Source organism: Amphiura filiformis, chromosome 8 (assembly GCF_039555335.1).
Source record: "Amphiura filiformis chromosome 8, Afil_fr2py, whole genome shotgun sequence".
Classification (NCBI taxonomy): domain Eukaryota; kingdom Metazoa; phylum Echinodermata; class Ophiuroidea; order Amphilepidida; family Amphiuridae; genus Amphiura; species Amphiura filiformis.
Genome location: NC_092635.1, coordinates 15,041,978 through 15,062,936, shown reverse-complemented (window position 1 = coordinate 15,062,936; position 20,959 = coordinate 15,041,978). Strand labels below are relative to the sequence as shown.

Genomic DNA, 20,959 nt, shown 5'->3' with positions numbered 1-20,959 from the left:
AAATTATATGCGTAAGGTCAGGGATAGTGCAGGGGAATCCTGGAGCACAATCATTTCAGTAATAAGAAAAGATGGCCTCATTTTGTGGGTATCAACATGATCAAGAATGAAGACACCCACGCATAATGACAGTCTCTGCGTCAATTCATGGCAATCCCAAGTGAATCTTCATCAGCTTACAAACACCATGTTGGTGTGAAAATTCCATTCTGAAAGTGAGTGTTGTTATGTTAGAGGCAGAGCCTGATAGGAAAGGAGAGGGTGTATACTAACATGTTGTTTCTGTCTGCGTAACTTTTCATGTTATAATAATGAATGAAGTCTAGTTGTCTTTTTTTATTAGTAATATGTATTTTTGCTTTAAAATTTCTGGTGAACGAAAGACAAAATTAAGATCCCAATACAGCAATGCACGTATTGCCACCTCGCATTTTGAGTAATTTGTATGCATTTTTTTTTATAATACTAGCATATCAATAACATATTTTGACTACAAACCCTTATTTGGTCGGTTGTCCCAATTCTTGATGGCCGCCCCAATAATGTTTGGCCATGACCATGCAATCTCATGATTCTTTTAATATACTTATTTTGCTCCAACACCTACTACATTACGATGGCAATGGATAGCACTATTTTGATGCTTTATAAATATTTTATGGTCTGGTGTCACTTTGTATCAAAAACTGGAGAGAATCTAACCAACTGGTGTGAAAGGCTGAAAGCATGGAAGCATTTGACACATTTCTGTATTTGACCATTCAATAAAAATAGAGTAGTTAATTCATAAAGAGAACCCTGCCTGATGAATCTCTATTCAATTACCTGTGAAGTTCAAGTCCATTAACTATTGACAAGGTAAACACTGGCCATTAAAATAACTGTTATTTCAGGGTTCTTCAGATATTGCATAGAGACTTCTTTGTAAAGGCGGGATGGAGCTTCTCTCCAGTAACCTAAAATAACACTACTTCCTGAGGGTTTGGTTGGAACTTTTTAGCCTTCAAAAATCTAAGCAAGGTGTGAAGGTCTACATTTGAATTGGTGCTTTATTTCCGCTCCTAATCAAATTATGTAGGCTATACCAAGTTGATTTTGTTCTCAAAATGAAACCTTTCAACATGAGATCATTAGGAACAATTATCCGGAGGTAATGAAGTGGCACATATAGGTCACATTGACATAGGTGACATTGTATACAACTTAGCAGTGGTGTGTTTATGTGTTTAACTTGGTGTGTTAATGCATGCATATAGGTTTGTATACTGGGGTGTATACAATGTGTTTAAGCTTCTGTGTTTTTATAATTTATGTGTACTTTATGAATGCTTTTACTGGTTTGTATCATCTTTTTGAGATTTTTAATTTTAAAGTACTTTTAAGTATTAAAATATTTCAACCAGAATATTCAACTAGCAAGGCTTTTCTAAAGGATATTTATACTAGTCATTGCTTGACCATCACATGGCTTGTGGTTAAAAATGATTCTAGGAAAATAAAATAGAAAGTAGGTTTTTGGAAATTTGCAAGTCTTCTTTACACAGAAAACTGAAGTTGGAGGTCAAACCCTGCCTATTGAGCGGAATCGTACTTGTGGGGGAAATATGACGTAGTGTTCAAATGAATAAGTAAATAAATTTCCCAAGTTTAATAATATGATTAACATTCAAAACATGGCAAGAATATCTACCACCTAGGGCTTGCTGTACGTTGAAGACATTTCAAAGCCGTGAGTGGTCATTTCTGTAACTTCGTCCCACGTCCATGTCAGTTTGTGTACATGCGATGCATGAGAAACCCCTGCTGTTACCCAAACTGCCTTTGGGTCAAAGCTGACTAGGCTATGGATGAAACTGAAACTTTGACATTTTATACTACTGTCATAGAATTAAAATAATTTTTATTTACAAGTTAATATTTTCTTAATTCAGTTATTGGAAATGCCTCTGGTACCTTTAATTTCCGAGTTTACATATAAAGATACAAATCTTGTACACCTATCAGTTTCTCATGTGGGAATTCAACAAAACAATGTATCAGCAGCACCATATAAGGATGCAGCATGATGCATGAAGTAAAACATCTTAGTGAAAGTTGGTGATGGTGTTGATGATAGTTATTGCACCCTGGGTAAGAAAATGAGCAAGGCGTGAAAATGGAATTTGAAAAAATTGTGTTAAATACATTTTGTTGGATTAAAATGACAGTGTTTTGTTACGATTTATTATGAAATATCAGATTCATATTGTTTTAGGTTGGGCTGTTATAGTAAGACTCAAAGAGGGATCCAAAGGTTGTTTTTGATGCGATCAAAGCAAAATGAGAGTTTATGCCCAAAAGATGGTGTCATTACTGTCATATCTTTTGTATTTCCTTGTCTATACTTGGGTCACATCAAATGCAGTAGTGACGTCAATACTTAGTTGTTGTTGCGCTGCAAGCATACCAACAAACCGCCCTTGTATGCATGCAGTGACGTTCTGCGTGATTAACTGTACGCATACAATTTGATACTAAGACCAATAAAATATGTATCTACGTCACAACCGTACCTGAGGTGAATCAAAGTTTAGTCATGTCTCAAGAATCATGACTGCAATTTTGATTGCATTTTTAATATATTGTCACCTAACTGTACAAGAATGTTATGAAAAAAATTTGATTTGATTTTGCGTGACAAACGACTTGTTTTGCTTGATTACCTCACTTTTGTCTTGAAACTAGAAGATGCTTTACACATATAAACAGATTTATTATGCAGAGCATGCAGAGTACATGATCATTCTTATTTGAGCAAAAGCAGGCAAACTGTTTTCTTTGTATGGATGATCTGAGCATACATTAGCTATTATACATGAACTGTGTATACAAGTATGAGACTGTAGGATATTTACCTGTGCAATAAGAATGTTATAAAATATTTGATTACATGCCTAGTATGTTTTTAAGGTGTGATGCAAATGTTATGTTTATTTATGGTATCTTAATTTAAAATTATCACCAGGAACAAGGGAGTAAAAATAGATATCAGAGTAAAAATAGAAAAGTGTTCCAGTCAGTGTTGAAGATGAGGTTTGTGGTAATGTCAAGGCTTCTAAATTTGTTTAAAAGGTTTTAAAATATATTACCGGTCTCTCTGCTTTAAATACCAGGAGTTTACTTCCCTGTGCTATTTTAAACCCATTACCACAAATGCACATAATACATACATGGTAACTACAGTATGCGTGGGTATAGCAACTAAGTTATACTTTTTATAAGCACTATGTTTTTCTCAAATTTTGCAAATATGTATCCAATTAATGAATTAATACTGGTACAGATTTTCTTAAAGTGATCCATTGCTGTGATTAGATAAATGACATTTATCAATGATAAAAGCAAATATTGATTGTCAAATTTGTAAAATAATATAAGCAGTGAAAATTGAGCGTTTACAAGCACGGAGTATTCGCACAAATGAGGCATGATGAAAACACCCTGGAAACAGCCACATCCTTCAGCAACCAGGTTTCCTGTTTGTGTCATACCAGACCTGTGAACCCTAAGTTCTACTTTTAATGACGATATCTCCATCCTGGGATGTTTACTGAGATGTAGGCCTACTTTTTTTCCATTTTGAGGTTTTTATTCTCAGGAATTCATTTCAAAGATTTCTATTTATAAGTCAAAATCTCATCTCACTTCCAGAGAATTCATCTGAACTTCCATTTTATGTCAATAATATTTTTTAAGGAATTTAGCCCACATTTCTATTCTTGTTCAATGCTGAGAAATCACTGTAGAAGGTACATGTGCTATTCCAGTTGCAATCCATACACTATGGAAGACATGACCTTTTACTTCCATACAGGGAGTGTGAATTTTAAATGGGGTTACCTAAATTGGCGACTCCATTTGAAATATACACCCCCTGCACGGGAGATTATATGTCTTCCATAGGGAGGTGTATGGATTTCAACTGGAATAGCCCAAATAGAACATTAATATGGTACATGGAAACCGTTGAAAGTCCCATTTGTCAAAATTTGGTTTGATGTGTAATGATAATAATAAAGTGTTACAGCAGTGTGGGAGACCAAAAGCTACCATAGCAGCTGAAAACTTGAACAGTATCTAAGAAACTAAAACTTCATGCCTGGATGTTACCTGTATCATACTTGCTGTGAATTATTCATGTCAATGACTATATTGCAGGAATATGACATGTTTACATGTGAGTATTCCTCTCCACTAAAAATTGATGTATATCCGCCATTAGCACTATTTTGATGAACAGTAATGTTCCTCTAAACGACCGATTGCCCCTGTGTAAGCAAAAAATGGTAGAATTTCATGAAAAAGAATAATGTCTCAAAAGACGGAAAGTGTGGGAGGATGAAGCATGGTAGATCGTGCAGAGGTTTTTCTTATTTTTTAATCTAAAGTTGGTTCAGTCTTACTTGGGAAAGCATTATGAAGTAGCACTATTGACTGTCAGGGAGATCAATATGTCGAGACTAAGTGATGGCATATTAGGTAGAGACAATGTGTGTTCTAGCATCAATAATAAAAAGTAAGACAATGAAAAAGGGGCAAACATTACTGTTAGAGATATTAGAGAGCTAGGTATACTTCAGGAAATACTGAGCAATTGCGAGAAAATAAATGAATCAGGGAATTTGATTTTTCGGAGTAATTTTTATACCCCAATAGGAAAGAGACATATTGAATTGCAGTAAGAACTTTTCATAAATACAACTTGTATGCCTTGTGTTATACAGAGCCATGTAGAAGTGATTTTCAAAAGAAGCAATACGTTTCTTTTGTCTTTTTATTATTTTCAGCAAAAATGTAAATTGATGATGTGCATTGAACATTAGAAATATCATCCACATATAATGCTCCTGGAGCATAGCTTGTTAGCTAGCCTCTAAGTGGAATATTCAAAAGCAGTAAAGCTCCCAGAGCATATTAATATGATGATGGAATCTCAATTTTGCACTATATACCTGAGGAACTGCAAGTTCAAATTTGATAGGGTGTTTAAGAAATGGTAGCCATTGAAATGGGTGCTCTGAGGAAATAAAATGAAGGGAAGATTGAATATAGATTTTACTTGACAAGTGTCATATTTAGTAAAATAAGGCACCAATCAATATTTGCGACAGGGAGAAATTATGGGAGACGGTTAGGGTACACTGATTCATTCTCAAGGATTACGGGGGAACAGTCAATATTTTTCCAAAAAAGGGGGGGAACAGGATACAGGTATTGTAAATATCTAAATTTGAGAAGCGAGTATATGCTACAAACCAAAAACATTTGCCAATTCTTCCTTACATACAGATTAATTATTTGCTAAAATAAATTTTGCTTGGTTTTACTTGCAAGGAGATCTTTAAAAAAAATAAAGAATTATGTCTGCAGGATGAATCTCTAAAAGGGGGATTCTGTATTTTGTATTAGGCACTGAAAACCAATTCAATTATCAAGCCTTTTTAGCATGTAGAGATGAACCATTGACATTTGTGAAGCTGTCCTTCTCTACTGGTTAAATAACACGTAATCAGCAGTTTAATATATAATTGATCACCCCTATAGATTTTGTGCTGATAGTAATGTATATGTGGTTAGAGGATTTGTCAAAACAGCAATTAGTACAATTTGTCCTAAATGCATTGGGTACCAGTATTTGCAGTATTTGGTTCAACGGATGATTTCCCCTTTAACACGGTTGTGTTGATAAAATGTGAGAATTGTTTGTTTTAGTTGCAAACAACTTTTAACTTTTTCCCTTTTTTTTATGAAAGCTTAGATCCATGATATATCACTTTGCTTTCAAATGTGATGTTTTGTGGTCACAAAATTGATCAAAGCAGTGAGTTCTAATTTGTTCTATTTGACAGGAAAATAAATCAAAAGGATCCAGCACTTAGTCCTAGTGGATGTAATACATCCTATATTGTCTGTCTGTCTGCCAGTTTTAATGCATTGAAAATGAAAAAGAAATTTTATTCAGTTATCGTACTAAATAATGTGGCATCAGATCAATAGCACTTCATCAGAAAGTGATGGAGCTGAAAATTGAGTTCAATTTAGTGAATTAGTAAAAAACAATCTTGGTTCAATTTTCTTTGAAAAAATGTATGTACAAAAATTCAGCGATACTTAGTGTTTATGTTGGTAGACGGTGGACGTTATGTCACATGATCCATCTGCCTGCAAGTTAGGACTAGCTTTTACTGTTCAAACACTATTTACAATCTAGCTTTACCATAGTATGTTCATGTTATAGATGGCTTGACATTGACAAATGGACTGTTCAGTAATCTTTCAGATAATAACGAGCATCTCTACACAGGTAAATTGCATGACCCCATTAGAGACTAGACTATCTCTATTTTATGAATAGCAAAATGGCAATTGATTAATGTTGCTAAAATTGCCACATGAAAGGCAGTGAGGCCTGTTGGAAATAGCAATACACACTGGCACCAGTTTTGTTTGTTTTGATGGGTTTAATTTTTATTTGTTTGTTCATTTATTTTTGTTTATTTATTTATTTATTCATCCATCCATTCTTTGATTTGTTTGTTCATTCATTTATTTGTTTATTATTAAGTCAACATGCTTTTTCTCTCTGAATCTTCCCTTCCCCCCTCTCCCTCCAATACTCTATCTGTTTCTCTTTTTCCTTCTCTGTTCCTAAGGGAAATTGTACCCCTTGCTGTATTGCAAAACTCTATAGTGTAGTTGCAATTCCCACAAATGATAAATTACGAATAGCGTCTAACACCTGAACTCAACTAAAGTATCCAATTGAGGGATTGTATTAGTATACATGTATATTTAATATGCACATATATTGCCTTGATCAAATCCAAGTGTGCCACCATACAGTCAAGATTGATCCAGGAAGTACTATTACAACACCCATTCATTTTCAGTCCTCGATTTGATTTTGATAGGAGACCCAGTCAAATTAGCAGAGACTATGATGCATGCATACATAATAAATTAATAGCCATCCATACCAGATAATGGGTCGTTAACCCTTGCATGCATCATGCTTGCAAACCATCTCAGGTGTGTAGCAGGCTCATCATTTCCTCATTTTTCAGTAAAAAGCTCATCAGGATTTTGAGAAATGCTGTTAATTTGAACTTTCAGTATTAATTTCTGGTGAATAGGTATAGTATTTTTTTTATTAAGTACGAAAAAAGAAGAACTTGGAGAATACAAACAATCTGTGTGTTGATATTTGTATACCACTTGTGATGTAGAATCAAGCAAAGCAATGCAATTAGTCATATTCATTAATTAGTTCATAATTACCAATCTCAGTTTAATGGACCATTTGTTTTATTGATTGACCAATAAATCATCTCTTTAATTTTGGAAACAATTCTATGAAAATGAACAAAAATGCAACTGACCGACCCTCGTAGCTTTTGCCCTAATGTTTCTAAAAAATCAGTATTTCGTGAAGTTGAAGTCATATTTGTCAAAAATTGTCACATTAAATAGGCCTATAGATCAATAACATACAATGTGTAATAATTGTAGTCTGTATAAATGTATCTTTTGTTAAGGGGGTACTACACCCCTGCCCAATTTTGTGCCTATTTTTGAATTTTTCTCAAAATTATAGCACATTGGTGACAAGTAAGATATGTATATTATAGGGCAAGGACTACAACTACTGTACTGAAAATTCAGCAACTCAAAGCATGTAGTTATTGATTTATTGATCAAATATTGGTTTTCCCTCATTTTTGACTGCAATTTCACAACTGTTGTCTGTGCTGAAATAAAATTTCCAGTGCAGTATTTGCAGTCCTTGCCCCTATAATATACATATCTTACTTGTCCCCAATGCGTTATAATTTTTGAGAAATCAAAAATAGGCACAAAATTGGACAGGGGTGTAGTACCCCCTTAAATTACCAGGAAACTGGACAATTTCATGGAAATATTTCAGCGCTGTGTGAAATTCCATGTAGAGTGAACACATAGGAACAGTGTCCGAAATAAGGAAAATATGGAGGTTGTCCCGAGGACAACTAAAGCATGAATTCTGCTTGTCCTCAAAATATTTTGGTTGTCCCCAAAATATAAATGTCATGTTTTTGAGTACAAAGAATTTAAATAGAGGTTGTCCAGGGGATAAGTACATAGCTCAATTTGGTTGTCCCCAGTGATTTTTGGACAAGAGGACAAGAGGATAAGCACTTATTTCGAACACTGCATAGGAAGTATTTGCTGTGTACATAACTAATTAATGTAAATAGTCATATCGTAATTACACCCACACAGTTGTTTCTAAAGGGATCATGTGATATATTTATATTGATACATATCTACCTTGCTTTCACAAATCATTCTAGATGAAGTTAAGGCCCAAAAAAATTAATTGTTTGGTTGCCTTTCCAAGACAAAAATTTGGAGGGTTGGTAGCTCGATCTTTTTTTAAATTTTTTTTTATGGGCACTTCCTCCATTTTTCCTACATTTTGAAAAGGCTAGTATTGACAAATTATTGATCATTTCACATTTTAAAAAAAAGCATTTTTGGACAGAATTTAAATGGAAATACTTCTTATATTTAATCAAATATACATTTAATAAATGAAAGGAGTGAATAACAAATATTAAATGTCCTTGATAGTGTCCAAATTTAAGGTTTCTTCTAAAAAAGTGATTGGAAAAAAAAAACCTGACCCAAGATTTCTGATTTTTTGGGTCAGTCGGTTGAGGGCAACCAAACATATTTTTTTAGCCTAATGTTGCTTTCTCTAACCAACCAGACCATTTCTCTGTAACCAACCAGGCTGTCTGTGCCCCAGACTGACAATCATTAAACCATGTAAAATGTGCTAAAATAATAAAAACAAGTTTCCAAAACATGTAACCAGAGTTGACCTTTTAACCAGGTCATCTGTGAAAACTGTTTGGGACATCCCACAAAATGAGGTCATCCAATGGCCATATTCATCACCTGAACTCTGTCTCCAGGGTCAGCGCTGCATAGTAATAACAACTTACTGGCTAAATTATTCATTTTATTCATTTGCTGGCTTTCTTGCGTGATACCTTTTTAACAGGGACATTTTACATGCACAAATTAAATTTGATAATTTAAAAGGTCTTTTACTAGTGATCTGTTGCTTGACATGCCTCTGTTTGAAAACATAATAACAAAATGTGTGCTTGAAATATAGCCAAAGGGTTTAGTCATACAATTTTGATAATAAGACCTTGCCCTCAAAAAATGAATGGCCGATATCTCAATGCTTTTAAAAAAGAAACATAAATTAGATCATTTCACTCAGGCAGAACCATTGACAACTTTGATGATGACTATGATGATGAAAATGATAGTGACAACAGCAACAAGGACAATGATGATGACAACAGTGACAATGACCACATTAATAAATAAAAATGTTTATGTTGAAATATAGTTCAAGTTCATCATTTTGCTCAATTGTTATGTATGATACACAGCGTTGAAAATTCCCAAACCATTTTTGGTAAATCCAACATTGGCAAGAGTCATCATGGTCATTGAGACTTGAATTAAAAACGTGGGAAAGGGGTGACATTATGGGTTTTAAGTATTTATGCGCTAATAATTTAATGAATTACTACTTACAGGAGAAATGCCAATAATGTGTCTACACAATTAATATTTCCTGTGTGATGATTCAATCTCTTATATTAGGCATAGCACACTACACACAGTAAAACCTGCCAACCTTGCAATCATGCACAAAAACAGATTTTCACTTGATTCAAGTCAATGTTTCAACAATCATTGTGAGAAAACGAAAGTAGCTATAAACATAATCATTTCAACATTATTTAGCTTGATATGTCCTTGTTATTACCTTTAAATATTATTATTGTAATTACTCCAGAAGTATTTAAAAAAAAAATATTACCGCACCCATGTTTTCATGCACGGCACAAATGGTCACTTCAGTGGCCGTAATTAACTCAGCCTTCACAGAGCTCCACTCAGTTTTGCAAAACCCCCTCTTTTAAAATGGACTCTCCTGGTGTGTTACACTCCATATAGAGAGAAACCCTTACCATATATGGTAGCTTGTGACCTGCTCTACATGACCTTATGGTCATCTTTTGGACAACACAAATATTTTTGGAGTTACGATCGTTCAAATGAATTTTGTGAACTTGCCCAGAATTGCTTAATTTTTGACCGTTTTGACTAGATGAAACTATATTATAGAAGTATAAACACCATATTTGTCTGTGATCTACTCATATTTTGTGTACATTGAGTGTAACACTCCAGAAAATGCGCGAGAACTTTCAGTTCAACTTTCACTCAACTGATTGAAGACGCCAAGCCATGCGCCAGTGCATGAACAAATTCTTCATTTGACAGGCTGGTCGGCCGACGAAATAACCCATCTTGTGCATGATCGGACTTATTTTGGTAAGATATTTTGATTGTTTTATGTACTTAAACATATTTATAACACGTGTAATAAATAACATGAGTATCAGAGGCATAATAATGGTAGAATAAATGAGGAAACCAGCACATATTTTAAACATGCATATTTTAGGGAGTATGTAAAGTGAAGAGCACTGCGACCAACAACTTGTTGCATGGAAGAGTATGCTAGCATGTACATGTACGTGTGTATTGTGCGTATGTGGAAGTGCTTTGTTGTGGCTGTTCCACTGATTGCGCTTACTCCAAAGGAAAATAATTGCATAGAAGAGTTCCAGCTAAATACAGGGAAAACTTAAAAAATTCTAGTGCTGTTTTGGCAAAATAACTGGAAGTTTTTAATGTGTATAATTTTAATATTATTATCCAGTTCCAATACATGTAGATAAATATATCATGGCTTAGATTTAATAGGTCTATCACATTTCCTAATTTTTAAGGGAAATCTGACAGAAAAATATCATCTTCAGTAAATAAATTTTATTTGATCAAAAATATTTTGTTCATCACTTTGATTTATTTTTATGGAAAATTTTTTTTAGGTTCAGAAATTCGCAACCAATTGCGAGAATTCTCCCAGTGGAATTTCGCAAGAATCCATGGATTCTCGCCGTATAACTTTGTATGATGAATTGAAATATTTATGAGAATCCATTTAGATTCTTGCAATTTTGTTGACGAGAATCTTTACGAGAATGAATTCTTGGATTCAAGCCGAATTTCTGAACGTGTTTTCTGTACATTGTATTTTGTAAAGGAAAAATATGTTGTTAATTGAAGACCATGATATACATACGGTATTTATTATTTCTTTTCTTTGTGTCATTTCAGATTACTTGTATTGATGACCCTGCCAAGACCAACCTTTGCACCGATGGAAATTGGAAATTATCTGACAATGAATCCATTATGGAAAGAACTTTAATGAATCCTAATTAATCGGCTTTGCATATGCAAATAATGTAATTGTTTACACATGTATTCAATACAATCCAGAAATGAAAATGTATGAATCCATCAGCTGTCTATACAAATTCAGCATAATCAAGAAATAAAAATGTTGAATTAAATATTATGATTTGAAGATTTGCTGGCCTGTGGACCATGTTGTGTTTTTGCATATTTAATTAGGCAATCAAGGGCTTTCTTTACTTTAAATTATTTGCATTTGCCAAATGTTTAGGAGTTTTAACATCTTGTGAATGTATTGGCATATATTTATTTATGATTGTTGACCAATTCTGTGATGATATGTAATTTCTTTACTGGTTAGTGGCTCAACAAAGTTTTTCATATATTTAATTAGGTGATCATTTACCATGTTATATTTTCAAACTTAAAATAAATTATTTCTTTCAAATTGACAACAATATTCATGTTTCATGTGGTGTAAAGTGTTCAGATATATTTAAACATACTATAGATATGTTGTGGATTACATTCATGTTGAAAAAGTGCCGATATATCATACTTAATTTGCATATTTGAAATTTGAATATGTAATTAGCTAATTTGCATATTTAATGAGATAGTTAGCTGAATTGCACATTTTAAGATACATCTTGGCACAAGTAATCATGATACCAAGTTTCATCACTGAACTACTTGTAGAAGTCCAGATATTCAATTTACGCATATTAATTAGCTGTACTTAGTCGTTTTTTCATGATTTTCTCATTTGCAGTTGTGATTTTTGCATAAATTGGCATATCCGAGAGTGTATTGTACAAAATGGGATTAGTAATACACCTGATTTTATTACATATGTATTAACCTATGAAAAGTGTCTTGTCTCTGTGATTTTCAGTCATTGTTTTTGTATAATTTTATTTTTAGGGGTGTTTGAACTTGAGAAAATCTCATTTTTGGCCAAAAATGGCTTTCGGTGGCAGGTTTTCGGTCATTTTTTCCGAACTTCAAATGACAATATCTCAAGAACCGTAAGCCCGATCACGATGATTTTTTCCCCATTCTTTTTCTTTTTCAGAGATCTCTTAAATGCGCCTAATTTTGTAGACCTACTGTGTAATTGAATTTTGTGTGTGCTATACCTACTTATATGACGCATGGAACCCCTTACAATGCCTCTGTAGTAATGCCATAGATTCATCAGAACTGTGTCTTCAGGGGTGGGATTGATGACATAATTGTAGCTAGAAACCATTTGGGGTCAATTTTCCCCATAAAAGGTCTCCTATGATAATGATGATGATGAGCCCACGTAAACAGTGTACATAAGGTTATTCTGGACATCTAGATAATTCAGAAACCTTACAAGTTCTATGTATATTACAACCATGCTGAATAGGGGAGGAATGTGTTGTCAATAATAATGCATGCTAGGGGCTGATGGTAGTGCAATACGGTATGGAAAATGCATTTTGCTGACTATCTAGATAGCTTCTTGCCCTCCAGCAAAGGCATGTTTAAATTCATCATGTGATATTGATTGATCATAAATTAAATCAGTGATCCTGTTAAAATGATTATGAAGATACAATGTAAACATGAAAAATATGGGAAAATATTATAGTATGTATGTGTGGATGAATACAGTGTTCAAGTTGCCTTTCCACTTGCAGTTCTGCACTATTTATAAATATTTTGACAGCGCCTTTTGAATATTAACCGATATTTTTATTGGAAAGAGATATTTCACAAAATGAAAACGGACTATAGATATGACCGCAAAGTAGCCCTCAAGCATCTGTGCACGTACGTACTAAGCGGCAAGCAGAAAATGATGTCATTTTTGAGCTCATCAATAATTACATGTACAGGTTCATGGTAAAGTGACTTGTCTACACACCTTGAAATGCATATATGCAGGTACTATAATACTAGTGAGTATAGGTTTTCAACACAGACAGCTCATATACAGATATCACGAAATACTATCTTCTAACCTGGTGAAACAACACTTAGTAGGCAATTTTATACTTATTTGGATCCATTAATACAAGTTCAAAATAGTTCTTGATGACGGAAGTCTGTAGCCTTTTCATCAAAATCTATTCCAAATATCACAGTTTTGTTTTAAAAACCTGAATTTAACATCACATACAGTTTCCAAGAGCACTAGTGCTAATTTATTATTAAGATACGGTGCTTATACTGCCATGTATACATGTTTTTAAAATTCAGTAAACTGTTGTGTTGTATTTTGTAGAATTTTAGAGGATTTCAATAGTTTTGTTCCAAGTAAAATCCAATAGCTGCGTAACATGTAGGCGGATCATTGATCGGAAGTGTTTGAAGTAGATAAAAAATTCACATGCACCATGGTGGTTAGGTATTGTTTTCCTTCATTCCCTGAATCTGTGTCATAAAAACCGATAGATAGAATAAGGGGAAAGTGTAACAGTAAGGAATCATACTTCCGCTGGCAGCTTTGTTTCGTTAAAAAACTAAAAGAGCTTGCCTAGATATATCTACAAACATGACAGAACTTATTTTATTTCCAAATAAGAAAAAGATATAAAAAATTCTCACTTGATGAAAGGCACTGCTGAAAATGTGTTCAATTTATCTTTTAAAACTTATTTCTTTTACAAATAATGGAAAGGTAAAATTTTCTCACTGATGAAAGGCAATGCTGAAAATGTGATCAATAAATCTTCTAAATATGGCATTCTTTTACTAATGTGTGTTTTTTAATCAGAAAACAAAATTGTTGTAAATTTGACCTGCTGTACAATTTATTTATATTTTTTTCCTTTTTCCTTCCTCATGTGGACTTTATTTTTGTATGTATTTTGCCTAATATAATAGATTTTTTTAAATGTATTTTTGCATGAAATTAAGGCTTTTGGCTTAGGTCTGTCTGCAAAATGAACACAACAACAATAGCTAACCTGACTATCAGCATACACATATAATATAATTTGTTTGTGACTAGTGTGCTCAGTTCCCTTCTTCAAAAGAAGCACTTGTTTGCTGCTCAATGTTTCAAATTGTGTGACTGATTCCAATGACAGGAATCATCACAATATGCACTGGCTTGACATCTTATATCCTCAGGTTAGCATGGGTGTAAAAATATTGGCAAATCTTGCTGAAAGCTGCAGGTTCTGAACTTAATACTTCAATTGAATAGATGTGAATGAAACGTAGTATGTGAGGTGTACAGATTTTTGTGTGGGTGAAAGATTGGATCCTGAAGAATGGGAGAAAAGAAAATGCATATTAAATTGTTTTTGTTAAATTTTGTAGTTTAATAAATTTGCAAGGGGACACGCAAAGATACACAATGTATATACTGTAAAATGTATTTTGTGTGTTATTGATGTACTTTTTTTTTTATAAATTGTTCAAAAAGAAAATATTTTTAGCTCAAACTTTTTGCCTTGGGCAACATTTGTTTTTAAATTAAATGCTCTTTTTGATGTATGCCGGTACATTTTACGGCATAAAAACACATTGGGGTTGTTGTGAAGAAAACAATTGTGCATGCAAAATTGCAAATGTGTCCTATCATACCTGAGTGTCCTCCCTTTGGAATAAAATTACACATACCTGCAACACTCAAGTAGCCAGATATTGTGTGATGTTAATATGCTCATATATTTTGCATATCATGTAATTTATATTGACATTAGGCCTGGCAAAGTCGATTTTGAGTTTCCCGTCGCCCGCCCGCACTTCATTTTCGCGGCCGCACTTGAATTCATTATTGTGATATTCAAAAAAAAAAAAAAAAAAAATTAAAAAAAAAAAAAAAAAAATTAAAAATTTTTTTTTTTTTTTTTTGCGATTTCTTTTTGCGGATTAGGACTGACGCCAAGTGATGCAATCATTCATGATTGATTTAAAAAAAATTGAAAAAAAAAATTACCAAAAAATTACAATTTTGTATCCAAAGGGGCAGATTGAAACTTGTGTTCACTGCATTGTCTATTCAAGATCTAAAAATGCATTGGTTTTGTATACATTTCTATATCTTTAATAGATTCTGAAGTGAACACAAGTTACAAATCTGCCCCTTTTGGATACAAAATTGTAATTTTTTGGTAATTTTTTTCCCCAATTTTTTTTAATCGATCATGAACGATTGCAGCACTTTGCGTTAGGTCCAGGGACTCTCCAAACCCACTAAAAAATTGTAAAAAAAAAAAAAAAAAAAAGAAAGAAATCGCAAATAACACAACTGCAGATTCCTAGCAGCCCTATTATAGCCTAGATCATGTAGACCCGGTTCCCAACAAGAAAATGACTTGCATGGTAAATGTTGATGCTGCAGTCCTTCTCCACATTATTTACTGGAAGACCAATCCTGTCACTGCAGGCTAGAACTGGATAATTACGTACTAAATCGCAAAAAAATTATAATAAATAAGTTCAAAAGAATTGCATTACTATATATTTTGACCTTGCAGCCTCTTAGTAAGTTTATACAGGTACTTTTAAATCTCACTCAAGGGCTAAACTTCTTTGAGTGAGTGAGCGGTAAATAACAACACGCTTTTACACTCGCTTGGTCATATAATGAAAGTCACAAAATAATGAATAATGAATAATGAAAAAGTTACCTCACTTGTTTTCAAAAATTATGTGACGGGAAACTCAAAATCGACTTTGCCAGGCCTTATCTGTGGATGCGATTCCTATGTGTGATTTATTTGAATATGATATCTCATTGGTAGGTTGCAGGTAGTGAAAGAGAGATATTAATTATGTAATTGAAAGAGAAGAGCTCTCGATTTGTTCTCGATACGATCACGAACATGCTCATGTCAGTACACAACTACACAGTTCTATAAACCACAATAGGCTTCAATGCATAGAATGACCTGGAAGTGTGTTGGGTACAAAAACTCATTCCACAACTTGAGGTCATGCTTGCATGTAAAAAAATTAAAAAATTAATTTTAACCCTTATAGGTGGAATCTTTGTTTTTTGTTTTTTAACTTTTCACTTAAAAAAGTGGACTTTGTATGGATTTTTCTATCAAATTTGAATCTTTTTTAGATATACGATATTTTATTTTGGAAGGGCATGTTGCTACATCTCCCTTTGAGGCATCAGCTAATTCATGCAACAGTAGCTGAATTTTTTTTCTGGACAGAAGTGTTAATATTTGCCCGAAGTCTAGGTTGGAGAGATTACAGTACCATGGGCAAGCAAAGCAAAGCATTATGGCGCTTTGATCGCAGAGATGGAGAGTATGATAATAATGGATGTCACAGATGGACTGGATAGTAAGGCTAGCCAATTGTATGTACGCACACAGGAAGTAGAGCATAGAGCGGTACTGTACAGTTTTGTATTCAGGATGAATCACCGAGAGACCTGCATTCACTGTATATTGTTGGATATCATAAACATGTTGCGTAGTGGTCAATGGCACTAACTTGAATAATATTTTGAAATTTTATCATGCTTGTAAAAATTATATGGTACCATTTCGCTGTTTTCAGTCAGTTATAGGATCTGTGGTTTTATAGAACTAAAATTGAGGAATATTTGCATAATAGTTGTAGCAAATTTTGATCACAATAATGGAATAAGACAAGAAATGAATGTTAAAGGTATACAAATAAATGTGAAAGGTCATGGTCAGGATTAGGTCCATATAATTTTGTGAAAAGCAGACCTTCCCTTTTGACCAAAAAACCCCATAAAAATCCTGGTTTTTTTTGTGTGTTTTTTTTTTTTGCTTGCTATGCTTGCAAATTGGGATTTTTTTGGGATGCTGCCACACCCCCTCTTGCATACAGGGCTGGTCAGGATGCATGCATACCCCATGCCCTACACTCACACACCACTGATCCTTCTCAAAAAAACAGGGTTCATTCACATCTGGTGAAATTTGCATACTGTTTGTGATCAACCAGATTATTTGAAATTGCCAATTAAACCAAAGTAAGGGAAACAATTTTACTTAAAAAAAATAAATCTAGTCAATGTATTCTTTGTTGCGAAGATTATGAAAAATTCAATCATGCTTAAAATTACCACAAAGTTTGGGATGCTGCTCATTGATAAGATCTACGAGTGGTGTCAGATTTACATAAATTAATAATATTAGCAATGCCTTTCTCAGAGAGTGGACAGGATTTTACCATGTTTACTAAATTTAAAATTTGCTTAAACAAATTCAGATTCAGACATGCATGCTAATATCATTCCAGCAGTTCTTGCGATGTTATCATTTATGTACCAAGTGAAGTGTCTTATTTTCAAAACTTGAATCAGCCTGCACAGTATTTTAGAATAGTATTGCAACCAGCAGACATTTATCTGATTAAATTGCTCTTTTTGATCACTATCATATTTTGCAGAGGTACAAATTGAAACTTTCAAGTAACTGGATCATGAACTCTTCAGCTTGATTTATTGTTTTGAAATAAGAAAAGTAATTTTATGCACTCAAATTTCATATGCAGACAATGCAACATGTAGCATAAAGTTTGTTAATTATATTTAGTGTACTTTGTTAAATTAGCTTCTTATTCCCTATGGTATAAATCAACTTGATATGGTTAAATTACCATAAATCAGATTTAAAATGTTTCTTTTGATTCAAAAATTATGGCTGATATCCAAATTGCAACAATACTTTGGGAAGATTTGTTCATTCTGTTGATTGTACATGTATTTGTGCTGATTTATTCTGCATATATTACCAAGTGGTTACAAAATGGTTTTATCAAAGAATTCTGGATGTACATTGTATTGCAATTGAATTAGTACATTATAATTATGCACTCTGTGAAATAAAGTGAAAGACACCCACTGTTTTGCAGAAAATCTATTTATAAACAAAAAACAACCAAACAGACAGACAACCGAATACATTTATAAAGCTCAGGAGAAATTGAGGAATCCCCAGATGCTAAATTGTATTTTATTTTTTTATTGTATTTAATGTTATTGATATTATTTGGATAGTAGGAAGGTACCAAACTGCCAGGCTCTTTGAGATAAAATTACTTTTCACATGCAAGTCTTGTCTTTTTAAGATTGCGAAATGTAGATGATAGCACAAGTTAAACAGAGCACATTCATTCATGAATGCAAGATGTGTAATGCATATAGAACTAAAAATCCCTTCAGAGTAATAGATGCACAATAGGAAGTTAAGAACCAACACAAAGTGAATCTGCCTCGCGGTACTTACTGATAATTAGGATAAATATCCCATGACAAGTTTTATTTAATATTTGACACATTTAGCTTGCTGATATTTGTTTTGAATTTTCATTTGTCAATCACAAAATTATAGGAGATATTGAAAGTTGTTTGTTATTTGACACAATCTAGCTTGCTGGTGTTTGTTTTTTAAACTCATCAGAAGGAAAAACCCTTGGAGTGATTTCTGAATTTCATAGTCTGATATGTCATCAAATGTTTTCATTAGAGAATGATTAGACCACAAATGGGACGTTGGAGACATGTAATGGTTCTGACAAGGAGGAAGTTGCTACATGTACAACTTGGGAAGTCATCCATAACTTATCAAGCTCACATGATCACATCCAAGCAGGCCTTTAATTTTTATTTGTTGGGGCACCCATTTTCAAGGTCACTGGGCAAAGACAAAGAAGGGCACCAGGCCAACAAGTGATGAAGAATGCCATGAAGTTGACAAAGATCTGGGGGAACCAAGGCCCAAACTGAAAAAGGGCAGGCAATGCCTCGGTGGCCTCCCTGAAATTCGAGCCTTGCATCCAAGTATACCTGTACATAAGATTAATTCCAAAAACAAAATATATATGGTTAGGGTATGTGACATTGCAAAAAGGATGAAATGGAAGAAGATGAAGTGGCAACTTCTAACCCTTTCCTCTATCAGTTTAGCTGTCTGTCAGGGTATGTTTGTGTATGTTTATAAACATTTAACAATTAACTATGAAAGCAGGAATAACCTGCATAGGATCCATCACTGGTCATTACATCATTTGAAACTCCAAAGTGCATGTAACTTTCAAATCAAGTAATACACTATTAGTTCCACATCATAAACTTCCTTTTATTGTTGCCTGGATGTCAGTAGCATGAGACCACAAGTTGTAGTGCATCTAACAATATGGTAAATTAATTATTGCAATATTATATTCCATATTTGATCAAGCCAATTAATCTAATCATAGTAATAGTGCATAATTTTGCATATTGATATTGGGGGTAGGGACATATCCTGAAGTTCAAGTAAAATTACTCCACAAATTTGCAATTTTGCATCGTTCCTGTAGTTCCTTGTGTATTGTGTTGGGATGTGTATCATGGCATTAGCACTGCTAGCAGAAGAAATCATACATATTGGACAGAGTTCTTAAACTCTGTCCAAAAGGTTTAAAAACCTTTACATGTAGCTAAAAATGTTTCACTTATGTGAGCTTTTGAGAAAAAATCTTATTTAGGTAACACTTTCAGATTTACAATTAACATCCTACTTGAGGCTATGCAAATCCTGAATAGAACTTCCGTGCTCTCTTAGGACATTTTATATGCGTGGAGAGTATGGGAGAAATGTTGCTTAATGTTACATCTTCCATTTTGTTTCTTTACAGCCTATTATATGTGATGATTATAGTGATCCAAAAGATGTGTTAAGAGCAGTTAAAGATGGTGGTTACCAGATACCAGCAGAAGGTCCTATACCAGATAAACCTTATGTAGAAGATGACTACTCAGTACCTTATGAAGCACAGAAACTCATACAACGTAAGTACATGTGACATGATCCAGCCTGGCCAAAGTAGGCCATGCACACCATACTAACAGTGGCAATAACTAGTAATCAAGCAATGTTATTGTTTTCACAATCGCTACCAGCGTCTAGTCGTGGCTAGCAATGTAGCGACAAAGTTGCCTTTAAGTCAACTGCCTATGATTTGACACAGGGGCATGGTAGGGACTTGTCAATCAGATATTGGCAATGGCTTTCCAGAAAAGCAACGGAAATTACGTCACAAAAATGATACGCCCTAGCGATTGCCTAGTATGACATGTCCTTAAAAAATTAGTTATTTATGATCAACTAGTAACCAATAATGCTATAATGATGGCACTCTTACATCCTTAGCATATTTGTTATAAAGTTATGAGCTCTTTTAGTGTCATTTTTCTTATATACCTTTTATTTCTCACTACTTTTTGCATGTATCCCAATATCACAATTGCTACCTTTAGCCTGATCAGATCAGCTTGTGTTAGCATCTGACTTGATTGATAAAGGATGCTATTGGTATTGAGCATGGAACAAATTGAAATGACAAATTAGACTAATTACCTCTTCATTGGGTGTACCTGGGATGTCATTTATCTTCGTCAGAGGCTTAGTAATAATGTTTCAGAAAAAGAAGGAAATCTGTATGGTTCTGTATTGCCGGTTCAATTTTAAACTTTCATTCTCCAGCAGTTTTGATCAAAAGTTATTATGAAGCCATATATCTTCAAAAATAAGCTGAAAATGTTAAATCAAACGCTGCAATTGTTTGTTACTGAGGTAGGGAAAACTGTATTAAATACTTTACTTCATTGGATCTTTCT

The 20,959-nt window shown here is 33.6% G+C and overlaps 1 protein-coding gene across 1 annotated transcript in view; it reads left to right on the top strand.

Annotated features, from left to right (window-relative positions):
• Positions 1-20,959, top strand: part of LOC140158676 (uncharacterized) — a 78,838-nt gene that overhangs the window by 57,492 nt on the left and 387 nt on the right. The window contains exon 2 of the mRNA XM_072181855.1: positions 19,978-20,131. Coding sequence (XP_072037956.1) covers positions 19,978-20,131 — 154 coding nt within the window. The remainder of the gene's footprint in view (positions 1-19,977; positions 20,132-20,959) is intronic.